The sequence below is a fragment of the Denticeps clupeoides genome, chromosome 14 (genome assembly GCF_900700375.1).
Source record: "Denticeps clupeoides chromosome 14, fDenClu1.1, whole genome shotgun sequence".
In the NCBI taxonomy this organism is placed as follows: Eukaryota; Metazoa; Chordata; class Actinopteri; order Clupeiformes; family Denticipitidae; genus Denticeps; species Denticeps clupeoides.
The window spans coordinates 19,620,307-19,641,653 of NC_041720.1; the positions used below are offsets into that span (position 1 = coordinate 19,620,307).

The 21,347-nt window shown below is 47.7% G+C and overlaps 1 protein-coding gene across 2 annotated transcripts in view; it reads left to right on the top strand.

Moving 5' to 3' along the window:
• Positions 1–21,347, top strand: part of kcnh5a (potassium voltage-gated channel, subfamily H (eag-related), member 5a) — a 109,255-nt gene that overhangs the window by 29,628 nt on the left and 58,280 nt on the right. For both annotated transcript variants that reach the window (XM_028953675.1, XM_028953676.1), the window contains 2 exons: positions 1,179–1,271; positions 8,867–9,296. In XM_028953675.1, coding sequence (XP_028809508.1) covers positions 1,179–1,271; positions 8,867–9,296 — 523 coding nt within the window. The remainder of the gene's footprint in view (positions 1–1,178; positions 1,272–8,866; positions 9,297–21,347) is intronic.

Consider the following 21,347-nt stretch of genomic DNA (forward strand, 5'->3'; position numbering starts at 1 on the left):
TTTCTTTTCTGTTCTTTATATTTCTACTCAGTGTCCATCTGTGATGCTAAGGCAGCCCTAAGATGCTGCCAGTCACAAGCACACAAGGGTTTGTCTGCGGGGCAGTGGTGACCTAGCGGTTAAGGAATCGGCCCCGTAATCAGAAGATTGGCGGTTCAAATCCCGATCTGCCAAGGTGCCACTGAGGTGCCACTGAGCAAAGCACCGTCCCCACACACTGCTCCCCGGGCGCCTATCAAGGCTTCCCACTGCTCACTCAGGGTGATGGGTTAAATGCAGAGGACAAATATCATTGTGTGCACCGTGTGCTGTGCTGCTGTGTATCACAATCACTTCACTTTAACACAATCACCCCCAGCTTCTACTCGTTTGAAATGGGTGATTAGAACTCTTTATATTTTGGTTTTCTCCTTCACTCCATTGTCCTGCATTATTCTGTTTAAGTTAAGATCATTGTGCTTCATTTGTTCTCTTTATGCCCATGCCCATCATGGCTGTGTTCTTAGGAGCCATGGGATGTGGATGTGTCAGCTTTTTTATCATCAGCGTTTTTATGGTCATTGCTTTTGGGATTGTGCTGGACCAATGGTGGGACGTCTTGACAGTATGACAGTATGGCCCATTTTTGCTGGGGGTAGACCGGAGTCTCCCTTTTATTATGCTGAATAATTAAAATCTGTGCACATCTGCACTGGAGATGGTTTACAATCCTTGGGTCTCTTAAAGTTCTTTGGGAAAGGTCACCTCTGGCCAGGATGTCATTGGGGTGAGGTCATTATTTGCTCTGGAACTCAGTTGGAGAGGGGGAAGTGATTGCAGATGCAAGATTTATTAACAAAAAAATAATGAAATCCAGCAGGGCTGGATGAGGCTTATAATCAGATTCAACCAGCCTATGTGTCCCCTACATTAGCAACCTTAAACAAACACTGCACATAGAGCAGCAATGATGTCTAGCACTAATTTGAAAAAAGTGCCCATAGTAGTTTGGTAAATGTTAAATTGCATTGCTATTTTACCATTATGCCTGTTTAACTCATTTAACATGATGTGGTGTGATTCACAATGCAAATTCCCTCAGCTAATTAAACTGCATTTTCAAAATGTAACATTTTAAGAAATGTGAGTTTTTCAATTGTTTGTTTACATGTGCTCTTTGTCTTTTCCTCTCCCTCCAGGAGACAATCTCAGATGCTTCGTCTGTTGGGCATATGCAAGCTACAGCAAATTCTGCAAAGAACACAACACGTGGGGAAGACTCTGTATTGCCGGTAACTGTCTGTGCATTAGTCTTTGCTCAGCACGCATTTTGTGCTACTCCCTTCATACCCCCACTGCAGCAGTTTGAAGGCAGATACTGGGGAGAGCTTCTGTTACTAATGGCTTCTTATGCTTGAAGCTTTTTCTATGCAAAGCCCTGATGTTAAATAAGATGCTGCATCCACCTCTTCCATGCATCTTTAGATGACTGCAGTATATTTAGCTAATAAACAGAAATAATTCCAGGCTCATAGTAGCATAATCATGAGCATGACCCAAATCCTTGGGTCAGGTATCAGAAAATCTTTTTTTTATTTATAATCTTTTCCTTCTTTCTCAGGAATATTGCTCCATTCAGGAATATAAAACATGTTTGTGGAATTAAGGTCACAGAGAGACTACAGGTCTATATTGAGCTAACCAGACTTAAAAAGTGCACCAGTGCAATGAGTGAAAAAAGTTAGTCTAGGACTCTGCTCGCACAGTTAGTCCACTGTTCCATGGCCAGGATGAAAACCATATTGATTGTCTTGAATTGGCAGTTTGACATTTGGATTAAGTCTCCTTTTAAGCACTTTTTCATAGGCCTTACCAGGGAGGCTGAGAATTGGAGAACACTCTCTAGACCCCTGATCCATACTTTTGAGGCCATTTGAAAGTCATTTTCCATAGCCACTCTAAATTCCTGCCTTGTCTTAGCATTTGCTTTGGCAACAGGTTGCTGGTTTGAATCCAGAACAGTCAAGGTGCCACTGAGGTGCAACTGAGCAAAGTACCATCCCCACACACTGCTCCCCAAGCAGACTTTCATGGCTGATGGGTTAATGGGTTAAAAGTTAATGGTGGTAGTAGCCTAGTGGATAAGACACTCGCCTATGAACCAGAAGACCCGGGTTCAAATCCCACTTACTACCATTGGGTCCCTGAGCAAGACACTTAACCTTAAGTTGCTCCAGGGAGACTGTCCCTGTAAATACTGATTGTAAGTCGCTCTGGATAAGGGCGTCTGATAAATGCTGTAAATGTAAATGTAAATGTAAAAGCAGAGGACACATTTTGTTGTGTGCACTGTGCTGCGTTTCACAATGACAATCACTTCACTTTCACTATTTAAAGGCAAATGATGAGACAAGGGTGAGGGAGCAGAGGGATACATTTATAGAACCTAAAACATCTGGCAACATTCAGGGCAATCAGGCAGACACAAGACATGGGAGACCTCAGACACCTGGTCTGGAGTACCGGAAGTGGAGTGCCCCATGCATAAAATTCCAGATCACCACCAGGTGGTGATCTGTTGACAGCTCTGCCCCTCTCGTCATAACATTACATCAACAACAACATTGATTTTCATATTTAGCCTAAAAACACATACAGCATGTCTCAATGGGGTTTTGTCTAGTGTCATGGCCCACAGTGTATGTCCATTATAATGATTTTGGTCCATTTGAAGTTGAGGTGACTGGTGTGAGCCTCTGGTTGTATATTTCAAGGTTGTACATTTCTGAGTCTTGTGAGGTTAACTTGTTGGATTTTACTGAGAGATGATGCTGGACATCTAATAAGTAGAGCATTACAGTCGCCAATTCTTGACAAATGCATGTACCTGTTGTTTAGCATCATGCCTATTAAGAGTGTGTGTGATTTCTGCTAATAACTGCAGCTCACTTAGTCAAGATCTGCAAGTGCTACGCCTTAGCAGTTGATGAGGCCGTCCAAGTTCACTGGAAAATTTACAGGCCCAGGAACCTCCCTTGGTTAAGCGTGATCCTATCTATCACATAAAGACAGGCACACACCTTCCAGCACATGACAAATCAGGCTTATGTAGGGGAATGGATGAGACAAGTGGCACCTGATGGTCGTTACACCGGTGCTGATCCCTACCCATGGCACACATAACAAACACATGCACACACTTAGATTGACAAAACAGAGGGTCATGAGGATCCATTTCTGAGCACAAGCAGCCACCCAGCGCTGTTTCCTTCCTCACTGATGTCACTGATTCCTTCTGGGCACTGGAACAGGCAACCGGCGGCTGCCAGACACACGTGTCTCTGCCTATGTCACATGATTCCATCATGTGACTAGGAGCAACACGGAAACGAGGTAACGTGTGCCCTATAAATTGACGAGAGAGCAGCTGCCGGCTGCTCGGTCATTGATTGACACCCGTCGTCAGACCCGGCTCAGCAACCCTCAAGCCAAGTAAGCTCGTTCCAGTTTGTCTGTAATCCCGAAACCTGATCTCCTTCCTGTCGCCCTGTTCTGTCCTGTCCTGTCTTTGTGCCTTAAACGCGAACGACAACATCAGCTGGTGTTGCGGCTCGCGCCGCCCGCGTTCGCAGAGTAACGCGGAGGAACTTACCTGCCTCCATGCGTCCGGCCGCACCAAGGTCTCTCGTCTCCTCCTACACGCCTCTCTCATTCTGGTCCCGGTTCGCATGTCAGAATGACCGAGCACAACGTAAACGCTTCAGATTTCGCTGCTTTATGTGATCGAGTAGCGTGGCAGGAAAATCTGATTGAATGTCTGTCGCAGGAGGTTCACTTCCGGCGGCAGCGTTTACATGAGATGACTCACCACTCTCTCGTTAATTTTTGAGCTGCAGCCTAGCCGCTACCCCAGCTCCCGGTCCCGAATCGCCCTCCTACTCACCTTGCTCGTTGGTCCCGCGGCGGAGTGGGCGGCCGCACGAATCAACTCACCCAGTTCTGCATCCCTGTCGTATTCCGAATTCGTGGAGGAATTGAAGAACACCTTTTGTCACCCGGACGGCGTGGAAGACGTCGCGTCGCATCTCTACCATCTGCGCCAGGGTTCCTCATCAGTCAGCCAGTTCACCGCCAGATTCCGGACCCTGGCTGCAAAGACTCCACTGGATGCCCACGCCCTCCGGATGATTTACTATGAAGGTCTGGCCCCACGAGCTCGGGGGGAGATGGTCAGCCGGGAGATGCCAGCAACATGTGAGGCCCTCATTCAACTCGCGCTGAGGATTGATCGCCACCTGCTGGCACTCCCGAAAACTGCGGCCACCACTCCAACCCTGCACCGGACTCCCCGACCGCCTCTATCACCACCTCAGCCCACCGTCACTCCTCCAGACCATAGGGGGGAACCCATGCAGCTGGGATGGACAACCCTCACGCCCGAAGAAAAGCAGCGGCGCTTTCGGGAGGGCTTGTGTGCACACTGCGCTTCCCCTTCACACCTCCGCCTGGCCTGCCCTATTCGGCCAGGAAAAGGGAGTCCCAGCTGATTGGTACGGCATGGTCGGCTGGGTCAATTCCTCCACAGCCGATGACGCCGACTTCCCGACTCACTCTTCCGGCCGTCCTGGAGTGGAACCAGCAAGTCATTTCCACCACCGCCTTTGTGGATTCCGGGGCAGCTGGAAACTTCATAGACCATTCGTTATTCCGACTTCATCGCATTCCCCTGGAACTACTCATCAATCCCCTCACAATCACCTCCGTGGATGGTCATCCGGTCTCCTCAGGTCCCATCATTCACCGTACGGTCCCTCTGCAACTCCGGCTGGATTCCCATGTGGAGAAAATCCAATTTCTGGTGACAAAGATTATCACCTCACCACTCCTCCTCGGGTTCCCCTGGCTGTCCCTACATGAACCCCATCTCTCCTGGTCGTCAGGCATGGTGTTGGAGTGGGGAGCGCACTGCCATCGCCATTGCCTTCTGCCACAACCCTCCCCGTCTGTCTCCATGAACCCAGAACCGACTCGTCCAGTGTTAGACAACATCCCCTCCTGTTACCATGACCTAGCCAGGGTCTTCAGTTCAGCCAAAGCTGCCCAACTGCCTCCCCATCGACCAGGAGACATGGCCATTGACCTGCTGCCGGGAACCACTCCCCCGAAAGGACATCTCTACTCCCTCTCGAAGGCAGAGCAATTGGCCATGTGACCAAGAAGGATGGTGGCCTGCGACCGTGCGTGGACTATCGTGGCCTCAATAAAACCACAGTCAAAAATCGAACAACTTTACCCATAACCAACACCGCCCTTGACGCCCTCTCGGGAGCCAAATACTTTACGAAGCTGGATCTCGGGTCGGCCTACAACCTGATTCATATCCGGGGGCGACGAGTGGAAAACCGCCTTCATCACCCCCACTGGTCATTTTGTATCCCTAGTCATTCCATTCGGTCTATGCAACGCACCCGCCGTCTTCCAGCAGTTAATCAATGATACTCTCCAGGACATGCTGGGACGGTGGGTGTATTCCTACCTGGACGATGTACTCATTTACTCACCCACTCTGGAATCCCATATTCAACACGTGAGAGCAGTACTAAAGAGATTGCTCGCCCACCGACGGTACTGTAAGCTGGAGAAATGCGCCTTCCACCAGCGCTCCACCACGTTCCTGGGTTTTACCATCTCGTCCCAGGGTGTGGCCATGGAGCCCAAGAAGCTGGAAGCAGTGGCGTTGTGACCCCTACCCACGACGCTGAAGCAACTGCAACGGTTTCTTGGGTTTGCAAATTTCTATCGTCGCTTCATCCGTGGCTACAGTACGGTCGCAGCACCCCTAACTGCTCTCACCAAACCTTCGTCACGTCCGTTCCACCTACCCCCGGAGGCCGTTCAAGCTTTTAATTCCTTGTGTCTGCAGTTCACCACCGCCCCCATTCTTCAACACCCGGATCCTGCCCTCCCGTTTGTTGTACAAGTGGACGCGTCAGAGGTGGGTGCTGGCGCCGTCCTCTCTCAATGCGGTCCGGACCGGAAATTGCACCCGTGTTGCTTCTTCTCACAGAAGTTCACCCCTGCACAGTGGTGGTATGGGGTGGGGGACCGGGAGCTGCTGGCAGTCAGGTGGGCCCTCGAGGAGTGGCGACACTGGCTGCAAAGCTGTGACACCCCATTTCTGGTCTGGACCGACCATCAGAATCTAATATCAATCAAACAGCTCAATCCCCGCCAGGCAAGGTGGGCACTATTCTTCGAACAGTTCAACTTTCAACTTCCAGAAGCCAATGGTATGACCACCATCCTGACCATAGTGGATCGCTTCTCCAAGGCGGTCCACTTGGTCGCCCTGCCCGGCCTACCATCCTCTGCCACAACCGCTGACCTCGTGCTACAACACGTGGTCCACCTTCATGGGTTCCCCCAAGACATCGTCTCCGATCAGGGACCCCAATTCGTCTCAGCTGTGTGGAAGGCGTTCTGTCCCTTATTGGATCAACCTGCAGCCTCTCCTCTGGCTACCATCCCCAGACCAACGGCCAGGTGGAGAGGGCAAACCAACAGCTGGGACGATACCTGCGGTGTTTTGCGTCGGAACATCAACGCACCTGGCCCGGATTTCTCCTTTGGGCGGAGCTGGCCAACAACCTGCAAGTCTCCTCCGCCACCGGTCATAGCCCCTTTGAAATCTGTCATGGATATCAACCCACCATCTTCTAAAGTGAAGTGATTGTCACATGTGATACACAGCAGCACAGCACACGGTGCACACAGTGAAATTTGTCCTCTGCATTTAACCCATCACCCTGAGTGAGCAGTGGGCAGCCATGACAGGTGCCCGGGGAGCAGTGTGGGGGGACGGTGCTTTGCTCAGTGGCACCTCAGTGGCACCTTGGCGGATCGGGATTCGAACCGGCAACTTTCTGATTACGGGGCCACTTCCTTAACCGCTAGGCCACCACTGCCCCTCTCACCAGGTGCCCGCAGGCGGGGTCCCCTCGGTCCGTCAGCTAATCTGTGGTTGCCGAAGGGCCTGGAGAACTGCGCGGTCGGCCCTCCTGGATGCCTCCCGAAGGATGTCCATCCAGCACGACCGCCGGCACCCTCGTCGACTGCACTTCCGAGTGGGACAGAGAGTGTGGCTGTCCACCCAAGACCTACGTCTCAGGACTGAGTCACACAAACTGTCCCCTCGATACATCAGGCCATTCCGGATCCTCAGTCGGATCAACCCCCTCACATACCGTCTCCAACTCCCTCCTGCCCTCCGTGTCCATCCGGTCTTCCATGTCAGTAAACTTAAGCCCTTTGTCCGTTCCTCCCTTCATCCTCCGGCTCCGGATCCTCCACCGCCACGCATCGTCGACGGGGGACCGGCGTACTCAGTGGAACGCATTATTGCCTCTCGGCGCAGGGGTCGGGGGGTCCAGTATCTGGTAGACTGGACCGGCTATGGACCTGAGGAACGATCCTGGATCCCTAGTCGTTTCATCCTGGACCCCTCTCTGGTGATTGAGTACCGGCAGCGTACCGCCTCCACTTCAGGGCCGTCGGGGGTCGGCCCTGGAGGGGGGGGGGGGGTACTGTCACATGTGACTAGGAGCAACACGGAAACGAGGTAACGTGTGCCCTATAAATTGACGAGAGAGCAGCTGCCGGCAGCTCGGTCATTGATTGACACCCGTTGTCAGACCCGGCTCAGCAACTCTCAAGCCAAGTAAGCTTGTTCCAGTTTGTCTGTAATCCCGAAACCTGATCTCCTTCCTGTCGCCCTGTTCTGTCCTGACCTGTCTTTGTGCCTTAACCGCAAACGACAACATCAGCGTGGTGTTGCGGCTCACGCCGCCCGCGTTCGCAGAGTAACGCGGAGGAACTTACCTGCCTCCGTGCGTCCCGCCGCACCGAGGTCTCTCGTCTCCTCCTACACGCCTCTCTCATTCTGGTCCTGGTTCGCGTGTCAGCCTACAGTGGTGTTGCAGGCAGTGGTGGGTGTGGGTGGTGGTGGCAGCCACTGTCGGCTCCACTGTCATGCCTGAAGATGGTGAAGGGTAGTGGGAACAGGCAGCTGCTTGGAAGTGTGGTGGACATAGAACTGCTGGGGTACATCCAGGCGGAGATGTCATGTGTCCACAACCAGAACTGGAGAGACGGGTGAAAATGAAGTGAAAGTACTTGTCATTGTGAAACACTGCAGCACAACACATGGTGCACATGACAAAATGTCTCCTCTACTTTTAACCCATCACCCTTAGTGAGCAGTGGGCAGTCATTAAAGGCGCATGGGGTGCAGTGTGTGGGTACGGTACTTTGCTCAGTGGTACCTTGGTGGTTCGGGATTTGAACCAACAACCTTCTGATAACAGGTCTATTTTCTTACCCGCTAGGGCAACCACTACCCTCTGGTGTCAGATCAGAGGATGCAATCACTTCAACTGTTGTTTTATTTTAAATGAAAAAAAAAAAAAAAAAAAAAAATGCCATTTTTCCCTACAGAAGTCGAAAAATGGCCACTAACGTGAGGTATAAAAATATTCGTGCTGATCAGGGGCACATAGTATAGTGAAAAGCAAAGACCAGGTCTTGAATGAGGAACACTGAAGGTAGAAAGGGAGCATGACACCTTCCTGGGTATGGAAGGTGTCAGATCAAAGTGCTATAGGCAGAAGTAGCAGCTCAAATTAAAATAATTCATTGGTAGGTGAGCCTGGGAGATCTTTGCGCATTTGATTCCTAAGTGCCCTTTCAAGAGCGACTAATAGATAAAGATACTCTGTTTTCTTTTAAAACCAAACTCAATTTGCCATTAACATCTAGCTTATACAATCATTAATAGACACAGCCATTTTCCCATGTCTGTAGAATTTAATCCATCTCTTTTGTTCTGCAGGGTCTCAGCAGCCTGTTCAGCTCACTCAAGGTTGTCCGGCTGTTGCGATTGGGTCGTGTTGCTCGTAAACTGGACCACTACCTGGAGTATGGGGCTGCTGTGCTTGTTCTACTGGTTTGCGTCTTTGGTCTGGTTGCCCACTGGCTGGCCTGCATCTGGTACAGCATTGGTGACTATGAGGTCATTGATGAAGCCACCAATACCATAAAGACGGACAGCTGGCTTTACCAGCTAGCCACTAACATCGGCACTCCATATCGTTACAATGCCAGTGGCTCTGGGCAATGGGAAGGAGGTCCCAGCAAAGACACGCTTTACATCTCATCGCTGTACTTCACCATGACCAGTCTCACCACCATCGGCTTTGGCAACATCGCCCCTACCACTGATGGAGAGAAGATCTTCTCTGTAGCGATGATGATGGTGGGATGTACGTACACATTTTGATCTTCTATCATTGTTATTTTATTTTGGTTTACTTTTATGAGTGACTTTCACAGTAATCAAGTGACAATCAGTCTGCTCAAAAGTCTGATTACATTACATTAGTGCTTTACAGTCAATATCTGAGTTTCATACCTCTAAAGCTAGACAAGATTATTAGCTAAGTTACATACCATCACAAGCCCTATTAAAGTGCAAAGAATCTTTTAAACCCTTTTAATCATTGCTTGGAAGGGACTTGGAGATTGACAATATGAAGGAGCCATTACTGAAAAGAGTCTGGATGCATGTCTTGTTCCTCTTTTAATGAGAGGGAAAGTGAAGTGATTGCACATGGTGCACAGCACATGGTGCACACAACAAAATGTGTCCTCTGCCTTTAACCCATCACCCTTGGTGAGCAGTGGACTGCCATGAAAGGCACCCGGGGAGCAGTGTATGGGGACAGTGCATTGCTCAGTCGCACTTCAGTGGCACCTTGGCGGAGAGGACACTAAAAGTGTTATGAACTCATAGCAGAGGTGTAATGTGTGAGAATTTTGGAACTTTGTAGACAAGTATTGCTGTGGCATTGCAGTCCAGCCATAACGTATTCTAGTCCAGGAATAATGTAAACCACTGCTACAATGATTCAGATTGCTTGCTTTGCTAATGTAGCACTTGTCTAATTAGATATTGATTTATCTGCAATAATAGAAATGCTAAATCGGTCTAACCTCACCTGTGACCACAGCACATCAGTGCTGAGATCTCACAGTGTTCCATATACTGGAGTTAAGGTATGATTATATATTAATGGAATATTATTCCGGACATTCCTGGTACTCCAGGTTTACTTTCATGTTGCTTTGTCTTTTGTTTACTGATTGCACTAAATGTTTCTATTTGTTTCTTATTAGTATAAATGTATCCTAGCCGTGTCCTGTCCTTGTGCTGTTTTTTCATGCTTAGTGTCCGTATGAGGGATCCCCTATCCTGCTTATTTATTAAATCTCAGCATCAGTGAGTCGTGCATATGCATCTTTTCCTTCCCTGCTTCACATCCATGACAGAATGACAGCACCGGCAACTGAATGCAGCTGACTCGTGACATCCTCGATCTTCCTTTTTGCCTAGCTTCCTTGTGGGTTTCCCTTGTAAAGATGCTAGGAAGCACCATTGTAAACTGTGGCACAAGTATTGCCAGTGGTGTGTGCCAATCAGAGTCTTGTGCAGAGCTGGCTGTGATTAGTAGCTGCAGGTTTGTGTAATCAGTAACTTGGAGATTGGGAGCAAGTCAGGGAGGCTGGAGGTGTGAAGATGACTATACAGCAAGCCTTTTATAACCCTCCTCTCCAGTTCAGTGCAGCAAATAAAGCTTCACATTTAACAGGTAAACATGATAAAAAACATTATAACCCCTGCACCCTGATGTCATCTGTTTGCCTTCAATATTTTGTGCTAATGCTTGTTGACAAAAATTGTTGCCCGTACTTGAGCACTGCGCATGATTTTTTTTTTTATAAAATGGTAGCACCTCAGAGAAATGAGTCATGTGACAATCAGGATAGGACCTAGACACACATATATATATATATAAGTGAAGTGATACACAGAACTGCACATTACATGGTGAACACAACAAAATGTGTCCTCTGCATTTAACCCATCACCCTTGGTAAGTAGTGGGCAGCCATGACAGGCGAGCAGTGTGTGGGGACGGTGCTCAGTGGCACCTCAGTGGCACCTTGGCGGATCGGGATTCGAACCTTCTGATTACAGGGTTGCTTCCTTAACTGCTAGGCCACCATGTAACCATAAGGTTACAGCTGGTTAATATGAATGACTGATGTTACAAATGTAACTGATTGTAGCTCTTGAACCCAAATGAATGAAAGCAAAAACTCAATTGCATTTAAAAGTTGAGAAAACTTAGCAAAGCCCATTTCCCCAATATACTCTATCTCTTATCTCAGTCTCTCATACCTTCTGGTTTTATTGCTGCCTGTACTGCACCTTTAAATATCCCTCATTGAAGCTACTGGCATCCAGAAACCTTCTGCCAGCACTTTTTCCATTAGACCAGGGGTCGGCAACATGCGGCAACATTTCATCCTTACACTGCGGCTCCCTGTGGCTTTGGAAAATAAATAATAATTTAAGTGTATTAGTAGTTAAAAATGTGAAGATTATTGTGATCTTGTAACATTAAAGTGCAATGTGTTTAATTTGTCATCGCTTGAAATATGCAACACAAATGCCTTTTATTTATCAAGCTTTTTGATGCCATGTAGTCTAAGCCAGGGGTGGCCACCAGGGATGTTTGTTTAATTAGACTAGGAAAGTCATTAGGATAAGTAAACTGTTGTTTGCAATATGTAGTGACTAGATCTCCTGGTTCTCCATGTTTACTTTCATGTTGCCTTGTGTTGTGTTTCCTGATTGCCTTAATTGTTTAATAATTACAATTTATTTAATTATTTATTATTATAAATATATCTTAGTAATATGTCCTGCCCTTGTGCTGTCTTTTACCCATGTTTCATGCATAGTTTCCATGTGAGGGATCCCCTATCCTGCTTATTTATTTAATCCCACTGTCAGTGATTTGTGCGTATTTGTCCTGCCTTCCCTGCTTCACATCCATGACAAAATGACAGCACCGACAACTAAATGCAGGTAGTGACTAGATCTCCTCTTTTTCACGAACATGTCCTGCTGGGTTTTTAGACTTGCCTGGGTGATAAAAAATTTGTCTTGTCATTGGATTCTACACACATATTCGTGCTACTAATAAAACTGCAGTGTTCACCTCCATCAGTGTTCACCCCCATCTGCACATGTTCAATCAAAATTCTCAAACTTCACAAGTTTCACAAGCAACACACTAACCAAGTTTTTTTGTAAATGCATGAAAGTAAAAATAATCTATGCTCTGTTATCTTTATTTTACAGGACAATTTGTCACTCCCGGTGGCACCATATCTTTATTTAATCTTATTTGCCCTTATTATCACCCTGATGTATTCCAGATTATCTTAATTTGCTCCCCTATATATCTTCCATGCTTTCCTATTTCCATTGTTGCTTGTGAATTGTGTGTAAATCCCTATGTACAGTGGTGTATGTGCAGTGGTGGCCTAGCGGTTAAGGAAGCAGCCCCATAATCAGAAGGTTGCTGGTTCGAATTCCGATCCGCTAAGGTGCCACTGAGGAAAGCACTGTCTCCACACACTGCTCCCCGGGCGCCTGTCATGGCTGCCCACTGCTCACTAAGGCTGATGGATTAAAAGCAGAGGACACATTTCACTGTGTGCTGTGCTGCTGTGTATCACAATGACAATCACTTCACAATTTTTATTTTAGTTATATTTAGTTTGAATACATCTGAGCATCTTCTTTTGTGTTATGTTTCTTTATAAAAATTTCAGTACATGCGGATGTGTGTGCTTAGGCATAGCTTACAGGAAATACATGCTGAGAGGAAAGGGTGATATGTCTGCCCTCCCTGCCAACTGAGCAACACTACACATAAATTTCATCAGCCAGCCTGGAGCTTATTACAACATCCTGGTATTGCTTGGCTGGCCAGACTCTGACAAAACATTGGTGCTTTTTTGGCACATTTGCCTGAAGACAGTTGCCACTCCAAGCCGGCTGAGGAGGACACCGAGAATACCACGACTGGTTCCACAGGGGTCTTGCCTTTGCTGCCACTTTCTTTGCTGATTCTGATTTTGCTCCCCAGTGGTGCACCTTGTGGGTTGGGCATTCACGGCTACTCTCCTGGTGGCATCATATCTTCATTTTATCTTCTTTGGACTTATCATGCTCATATGTTGCACATTATCCTATTTTACTCCCCTCTTTTTTCTGTTGTTGCTTGTGAATTGTGTGTACATTCCTATGTGCTTGTCATTTTCCATTAATTTTGATGACACCTAAGCATTTTCTGTTGTGACATGGCCGTTTTCTGTTCCTTCTTTTGTTGTGCACAATATGCCTTGTGCTTTTGCTTTGACATAACAGACTCTACCATCATTTAGCAGCTCCATGTGACATGATTGGCCCTGAGCTGAAGCCCAGATCTAATTATACATTGCTCTGCTCAGTCAGCACTCCAGGAATGGAAAGTCTGTATCCAGAACTTTTCTTTCCGGTGAATACAAAACTAAAAATAGAGAGTGGTGGTTGTCCTGGTAAGGTAACAGCTTTGTAGTATGTTCAGGCAATCCATTGTGCAGTGGGTCAAAGCATGCATTGTTTTATTCTGGTGTATTTGAAAGTAAAACACCACCTTAGCTCAGAGTTAAATTTTTGATATGTTGAAACTAACAAAATATTTCAGCTGTTAAAATTGCAGTTAATAGACGCAACCTCTAGACCACCAATAATTCATATGGGTTAGTTCAATTTGTGTTCATTATTGTGATCTGTAGGGAATGGATCCAGCTGATTGTTAAATTTTATAGATGCTGCAAATAAAGACCTACAAATATCATCTCAGTTCCACAGAGGTTTGTCATCCTCTCTCTTTCTCTTATCAGATCAGTAGCAATACTGAAGTCCATCTGATATCCTGCTACTCACCATCAATATGCTGGTTGCATTCATAAATATTCCTGTGCCATGTGTGTGCTCATTAATTTGGCACATATCATGGCTGACTGGTCATTGATTTTCCAGCCAGGACCTGGATCCCTCTGACTAATTACTAGCAGTGCTGCCCTCCACCAGATGGACTTGTTTCAGTTGCTGCCATTCTTCACCTGATCAAGTGCAGCTGTGAGGAGAGGAAAAGCAGAAATGAGTTTGTGAAGTGGCCGTTAAACACTTTCCTGTCAGAACAATATTTTCATACATCCTAATGCCCTGTACTGCTTCCTGAAGTCTGTAGTGTCATCATTGCACAAAACACAGCATTGTACTCCTCTTCCCAGCACCATGCAAAGCACAGTGCATATTACGTAGTCGGTATGCTCCTCCTGATGAAGAGGTTGGAAAAATTGTCCCTGATATATTGGTGAATATATTATATATTAGGGGCAGTGGTGGCCTAGCGGTTCAAATCCCGATCCGCCAAGGTGCCACTGAGCAAAGCACCATCCCCACACACTGCTCCCCGGGTGCCTGTCATGGCTACCCAGAACACAGCCAACACACAGAAAACACATTAGGCTAAACACATTATCTCCGCTGTGAAACATGGTGGTCATGGCATCATGCTATGGTGATATTTTTCTTCACTTTCCAGCATGACAATCACCATAAACATACAGCAAGAGCTAGTTTAGGTTTAAATCAAATAATTTTCATGTGTAAGAATGGTCGAGTAAATGTAAAGACCTAAATCCCAGTAGGATTCTGTCAGAAGCTCTCCATCTGACTGAGTTTGAGCTATTTTGAAATGAAAAATTTGCAAAAAAGCTGTTAGATACTTTTTTAATAACCTTGCCCTGCTTTAAACCTCACTGTAACTTTATCTCGGACCTGTCTTCTGAGTTCCTTGGTCTTCTGGTATTATTAATTCACTAATGATGTGTTTATGATGAGACACACACAGGTGGACTCTATTATTATACAGTGGATAGATGGACTTTAGTGACTAAGCAAAGCCTAGAAACAAATAATTTATCACAAATATGTTTTTTATTGAAATGTTTGCGTTATTTGAAACCTCATTTCATACCTAGATTGGAAGTAAGAGCAGCTGATGTTTGAGATACATGAAAGTGACAGGTCTTAAACAGTTCATATGCCAGTGCAGGAACTTCTATAAAATATGGAGAGGATAAGAAGGTGATGGAACTCTGTTTCATTATCCAAATAAATCCAAAGTAGAAGCATAACTTGATTATGCTCTGCAGTTGCTAAGTCCACTGCACTTCATAATTCTGCAGTGTACAGTAGAGTGCAATGAAGAGAAAACAATTTAAGGAGAAAGGAGAAGGCAAACATGGAGGATGGAAATGGGCCGTGCCTGCCAGCCACTCTATATTTAATGGACTCAGGCTGTCAGGGAAGATAGCCCTGCTATGGTGATCCTGCCGCCTTCCCATAGCAGCATTTACGTTAACACCATGCGACCAATTCATCCAGGTCACTGGCACTGGAGTCATCATGTATACTCACCAGATCATACAACACAAAATCTGTACACACTTCTGATAGCTTATTACCACACATAAAGGAAATGAATCATGTAGCACCAAGTGTGTCAGTCATATTAGAGAGGAATTTTGAGGAACATCTTTCACAGCCTTTGCCATGAGGCTCAAAATGGAGCTCAGGTGCATCCTGTTTGCCTTGATCATCCTTGAGAAGTTGATTGGTTGGAGCTTTATTGGAGTCCACCTGTGGGAAAAAACTTGATTGGACAGTTGGAAAGGTACACACCTGTCTATATAAGGTCCCACAGTTGACAATTAATGTCAGAGCACAAACCAAGCATAAAGTCAAAGGAATTGTCTGTAGACCTCCGAGACAGAATTGTCTTGAGGCACAAATCTGGTGATGGCCACAGAAAAATTTCTGCTGCTTTGAAGAGCCCAATAAGCACAGTGGTCTTCATCATCTGTAAGTGGAAGAAGTTCAAAACCACAAGGACTCTTCGTACAGCTGGCTGGCCACCTAAACTGAGCAATCGTGGGTGATGGGCCTTAGTTAAGGATGTGACCAAGAACCCGATGGTTAGTCTGTCAGAGCTCCAGAGGTCATCTGTGGACAGAGTAGAACCTTCTAGAAGGACAACCATATCTGCAGCAATCCACTGCAGCAATGTACAGAGACATCCTGTATGAAAACCTGTATGAAAACCGCTCTTGAGCTGACATTGTCATTGTGATACACTGCAAGCACAGCACAAGGTGACAAAATGAAATGTGGTCTCTGCATTTACCCCATCACCCTTACTGATCAGTGGGCAGTCATTAAAGGTGCCCGGGGAGCAGTTTGTAGGGATGGTACTTTGCTCAGTGCCACCTCAGTGGCACCTTGGCTGTTCGGCATTGGAAACAGCAACCTTCTGATTATGGGTCCGCTTCCTTGCTCGCTAGGCCACCACTACCACACTGTGTGTACAACTCTAATGAGACAGAATAAGAAATGAGACCAAGCACTTAGAAATAATACTGAAGTGACCTCATGTATTTACTTTAATATCCATTAAATGTCTTTCTGCCAATTCTGACCGCCTATAAAAGACTGTAACTCCACCCCTTCTGCAGTGGCAACATTCTAGTGAACTTTCGTGAAATTGACCTGGCAACAGGCCCATCGCGCTCATCCACGATCATCGCGAGGTCCGTGGGGACCCACGTCACTTCTTTTTTTTTTTCAACAACAGACCCAACAGGCCCAGCAGGCAGTGGATGCGGATGTGCACTGTGCCATGGTCCCGGAACTTGTGTAGAAGCTGAAGAACCTTAACCGTCCAGACATTCTGGTCATCTGTGGTGGTGCCATCCCCCCTCAGGTAACTACAAATGGCTTCACATGGGGAGAACACAGGAAGGCAGAGACGAAGCACCGCGAGGATCTGCGGCGAGACACGACACCCATCCTGGTGGAGTGGTTTCTTACCGGCGAGCCATGGCACGCGGTGCCCATGATGACGTCAACCCCGGGAGAATCTGCGAAACCAGGAAGGCACAATGAGTCCCGAAAACTCATTCTGTCTGTCTCTCCCTGCAGCCAGAAGGCTGCACCCCAGCCCCATGCTAACCCAGTCAGACACGCGAGGATGGTGGTGTTCTTATCCGTGTCTGAAAGCTAGGGAAGAGCAGCAAAGTACATGCCACAGGATGTTATAAAAGACTGGCATGTACCTGCTGCCAGGAAGCTGGTGGAACAGGGCAACGGGAGGTTGCCAGCCAGCAACTGTGCTGCCGGGACTGCCTCGCTCCCCAGCTTTCCTCTGCTCAGACGTTCTCCAGCTGAACGGCAGCGCAGCACCAGTGCCCCCGCCTGCTGGAGAAGACGCCCACCCCCCTCCACGCTACATTCCCACCACCATCTCCACCAACGCGTCCAGCCCCATGTGGGACATACCCATGGTCCCGGGACCCTTCAGTGGGGCAGCAGGTACATGGCAGTGTTTTAGAAAATCCTGTGGCATGTACTTTGCTGCTCTTCCCTCCCTTTCAGATGCGGATAAGATCACCACCATCTTCTGACTGGGTCAGCATGGGGCTGGGGCACAGCCCTTTGGCTGCGGGGAGAGACAGACGGAATGAGTTTTTGGGACTTCCTGGAGAGACTGAAGGCGGAGTTTGATTGGCCAGACCCAGAGCAAGGGATCAAAATCTGCCCCTCCACCACATCCAGCACCAGTCAGGATACGGTACAGGCGGTGAGAAGGTTGCGCCTCTTGAGATCCTGACTCTGCCCCCTGAGGAGGTCCCGGAGAGCCCAGAGAGGGACCCATATGACCCTCTTTTCTGTCTGTCTCTGTCTGTGTGTGTGTGCGTAGCATTTGTGTCCGTATGTCGCCCCTACTTCCCCTCTTTATGTTCACCAGATGGCGACCCAGCAGCGGAGCCGAACCCCAGGGAGGGAGTTCCTAACCTGACTGCACTGGTCCAGGATGAGGTGAACGAGCCCCAAGGTACCCCTAAGTCCAGCCAGCGGGGGTGCTCCCCTAAAGAATTTTTTGGGGGGGTGCAGTTCAGGTTGGGGGCTCCTCCTGAGGGGAGGGTAGGTGGGGAAGCGATGGAGCTGGGTCCTCCAGTAGCCGGTGAGGAGGGCGGGCCAGGCATGGGCCTGGGTCCGTCTCCAGAGGGGCGGTGCGCCATAGTGCCCCCTGGTAGGCATGAGGACCCAGCTGGGGCAGGCAGGAAGAGGGCCTGCTTGTCCTAACGGACGCAGAAGGGGCTAGCCGGATGGTCCGGTATTGCCCCCACCTTGGCACATGGGGTGTGCAGCGAGAGGGGCAGCACGTGCCGAGAAGCCATTAGCCTGGAGTGCCGGGAATGGTCGGCAGAGGTTACGGGACCGCCTCACTGCGCAGTGCAGGGAGGGAAGCTGGCCGCTCTGCCAGCGGGGACGTGCAGTGAGAGGGGCTGCATGGTCCCAGAAGGCACCAGCCTGGGGTGCCTGGAACGGTCGCCGGGGGCTCCTGGACCTGGCCACCAGTGCCGGAGGTTTCGGAACCGCCTCTCTGTGCGGTGCAGGGAGGGAAACTGGCCACTCTGCCAGCGGGGACGTGCAGCAAGAGGGGCTGCATGGTTCCAGAAGGCACCAGCCTGGGGTGCCTGGAACGGTCACCGGAGGCTCCGGGAGCACCTCCCTGCCCGGTGCAGGGAAGGACACAAAACGCTTCAGAAGGGACGTGCGGAGATTTTTGTGTACAGGTCTGTGGGTCCGTGGCCATCATGCGGAACCACGCCGGGGAGCCAGCCTGAAGGTCCGGGGCCGCCACGCGGGACCACGCCGGGGAGCTAGCCTGAGGGTCCGGGGCCGGCATGCTTGACCACACCGGGGAGCCAGCCTGAGAGACCGGGGCCGCCACGCCGGGGAGCCAGCCCGAGGGGCCGGGGCCGCCACGCCGGGGAGCCAGCCCGAGGGGCCGGGGCCGCCACACCGGGGAGCCAGCCCGAGGGGCTGCCATGCCGGGGAGCCAGCCCGAGAGACCGGGGCCGCCACGCCGGACCACGCCAGGGAGCCAGCCTGAGGGACCGGGTCCTCCAAGGGGAGGATACAGCAGGGCTGTTAGGATTGGCTCCAGGTGATCGCGACAGCTGAAACCAATTCTGACCGCCTATAAAAGACTGTATCTCTGACCCTCCATTCTAGTGAACTTTCGTGAACTTGACCTGGCAACAGTGTATGTGTATGTATTTTGAGTTCTGGCAATCGCCACACGCCTGCAGGCTCGTTTTTGGTTCTTCACGTTGTTTCACTGTTTTTCGGCCACCGAGCCGCGTTTATTTGTGTTTTTTTATTGTTTGTTAATAAAACCCCTTTTCCAGCATGTCCCGCCTCTGCGCTTCCTTCCCCCTTCAGCTGGCGGTCGTGACACTGTCAAACCTTCCAGCCCAGCACATCCTGTCAGAGTGCCACACAAAGGTTGCTCTCACATAGCAAATACATTTTACACTGTTATTTTGTTTTGTTTGTGTACAAGAAAGTGTGAATATTAAGCATTAAGTACAGTAGAAACATGCTGCAGGACAGAGAGTGAAACAGTGTTACTGTGATTTCTGTGGCAGGGTAATAGTCGACTATTCTGATAGAGAAGCTGGCAAAGATGTTTTATTTTTAAAGAATAACAATGCTTCCTGCTCTTTTTTCTCAGACAAGGCACCAACATGATGGATGGGAATCATGTATTAAGTGGGAGGCCAAACTTTAGTGTGGGGAATTTAATTGGTGTCCCCAGGTCAGAATTGCAGTGCCTCCTCATTATGGAAGGAGAGACCCTGAGTTGAACTACAGCTCTTGGACATTCCCCGGGGAGATTCTTTGTGACCGGTTCCACTTTCTGTCACTGTTTTTGAGGAAAGCGTCCACTGTCAAGTGTTTGGGCAAAAATGTCTGTAAAACAGCAGTATGGGCAGAAGATATCAGATAAATAAAATAGAAATGCACATAAAATATGTAATATTTTATGTGTATTTCTATTTTATTTATTTATGTGCATTTCTATTTTATTTATTTATGTAATATTTTATGTGCATTTCTCTTGTGCATCAGCTAGAGAATTAGTGCAGCCCGGCTGTTCTAATGCAGTCTATAGTCAGGTTCTTTAACTAGAGTGCTCCAGAACCAGGAATTATTCAATTAATTTGGTGGTATTAGTGAAAACAAGATCTGGAATTGACCTAAAGGTCCAAAAAACTATGATCTATGCAAGTGCTATCATGCATGATTTTCTTTATTTATTTATTTGTACTCTACAGTAGAGTTTAATGTGATTGGAATATATTTCACAATAATGGAGAATTATAACTGGACTGTTTCCAAATGAGCATAGGTTTATAGAGTACTTTAAATTTGAGCTTTTTTCATCACAAGATTACATCTTATTTTTCTTGTCATCTTAACATATCCAAATAAGCCCTTGAAACTTGGTGCCCCATAGGATGTGTGCATTTTTATTTATTGTAATAATGGACTGACACAAACAGAAACAAAGTTCAGTACAAGTCAATTTTCAATATAGACTTCAGAAAAAGTGCCACTGGTCTTGCATGAAATCACAAATGACAATCCAGATATATGTTGTGATTCATAACTATTTCTGTATCCACAAATATGCATTTTCTATAGTGCTGTAAAATCATAATCCACAAAAATATAGTGTTTTAAAAACAATAAAAAATGCTATCCTGTTGCATTTTAACGTATTTATTTATTTGCTTACCCCGACATTTAGCCCCAGTCAGAAGAACTTGTTTTAATTAATGATGAACACACATTTACATTTAGATTTACATTTAAGGCATTTGGCAGACGCCTTTATCCAGAGCGACTTACAAGGTGCTTCCATGTTACAATCATTGAAGTGATCAATTCTGGTTCACTAGGACTCCCAACTATGAATACAATCTTTTTATTCACTCTGTTGTAGTTTCTATACATAAGTAAGACAATAGGAAGATTACAAGGTGCAGTGTGAGGTGTAATAAGGGCTGTGAGGTAAGATGGTGCTACTCCATGTTTGGCTTTGTAGGCCAGCATCAGTATTTTGAATCTGATGCATGCAGCTACTGGGAGCCAGTGGAGGGAACGTAGCAGAGGGGTGGTGTGGGAAAATTTGGGAAGGTTGAAGATAAGTTGTGCTGCTGCATTTTGTATTAGTTGTAGAGGTTGGATGGTACATAGAGGTAGACCAGCTAGAGGAGATTTACAGTAGTCCAGTCGTGAGATTGGACTGAACCAGTATCTGGGTGGCCTGTGTTGACAGATAAGGACGGATTCGTAGAGAAGGAATCTACAGGAGCGGGAAAGATTGCTGATGTGAGTCGAGAAGGAGAGTTGGTTGTCTATTGTTACTCCAAGTTTGCGGGCTGTTGTAGAAGGAGAGCACTGTGAGTTGTCTAGGTAAATAGCAAGCTCC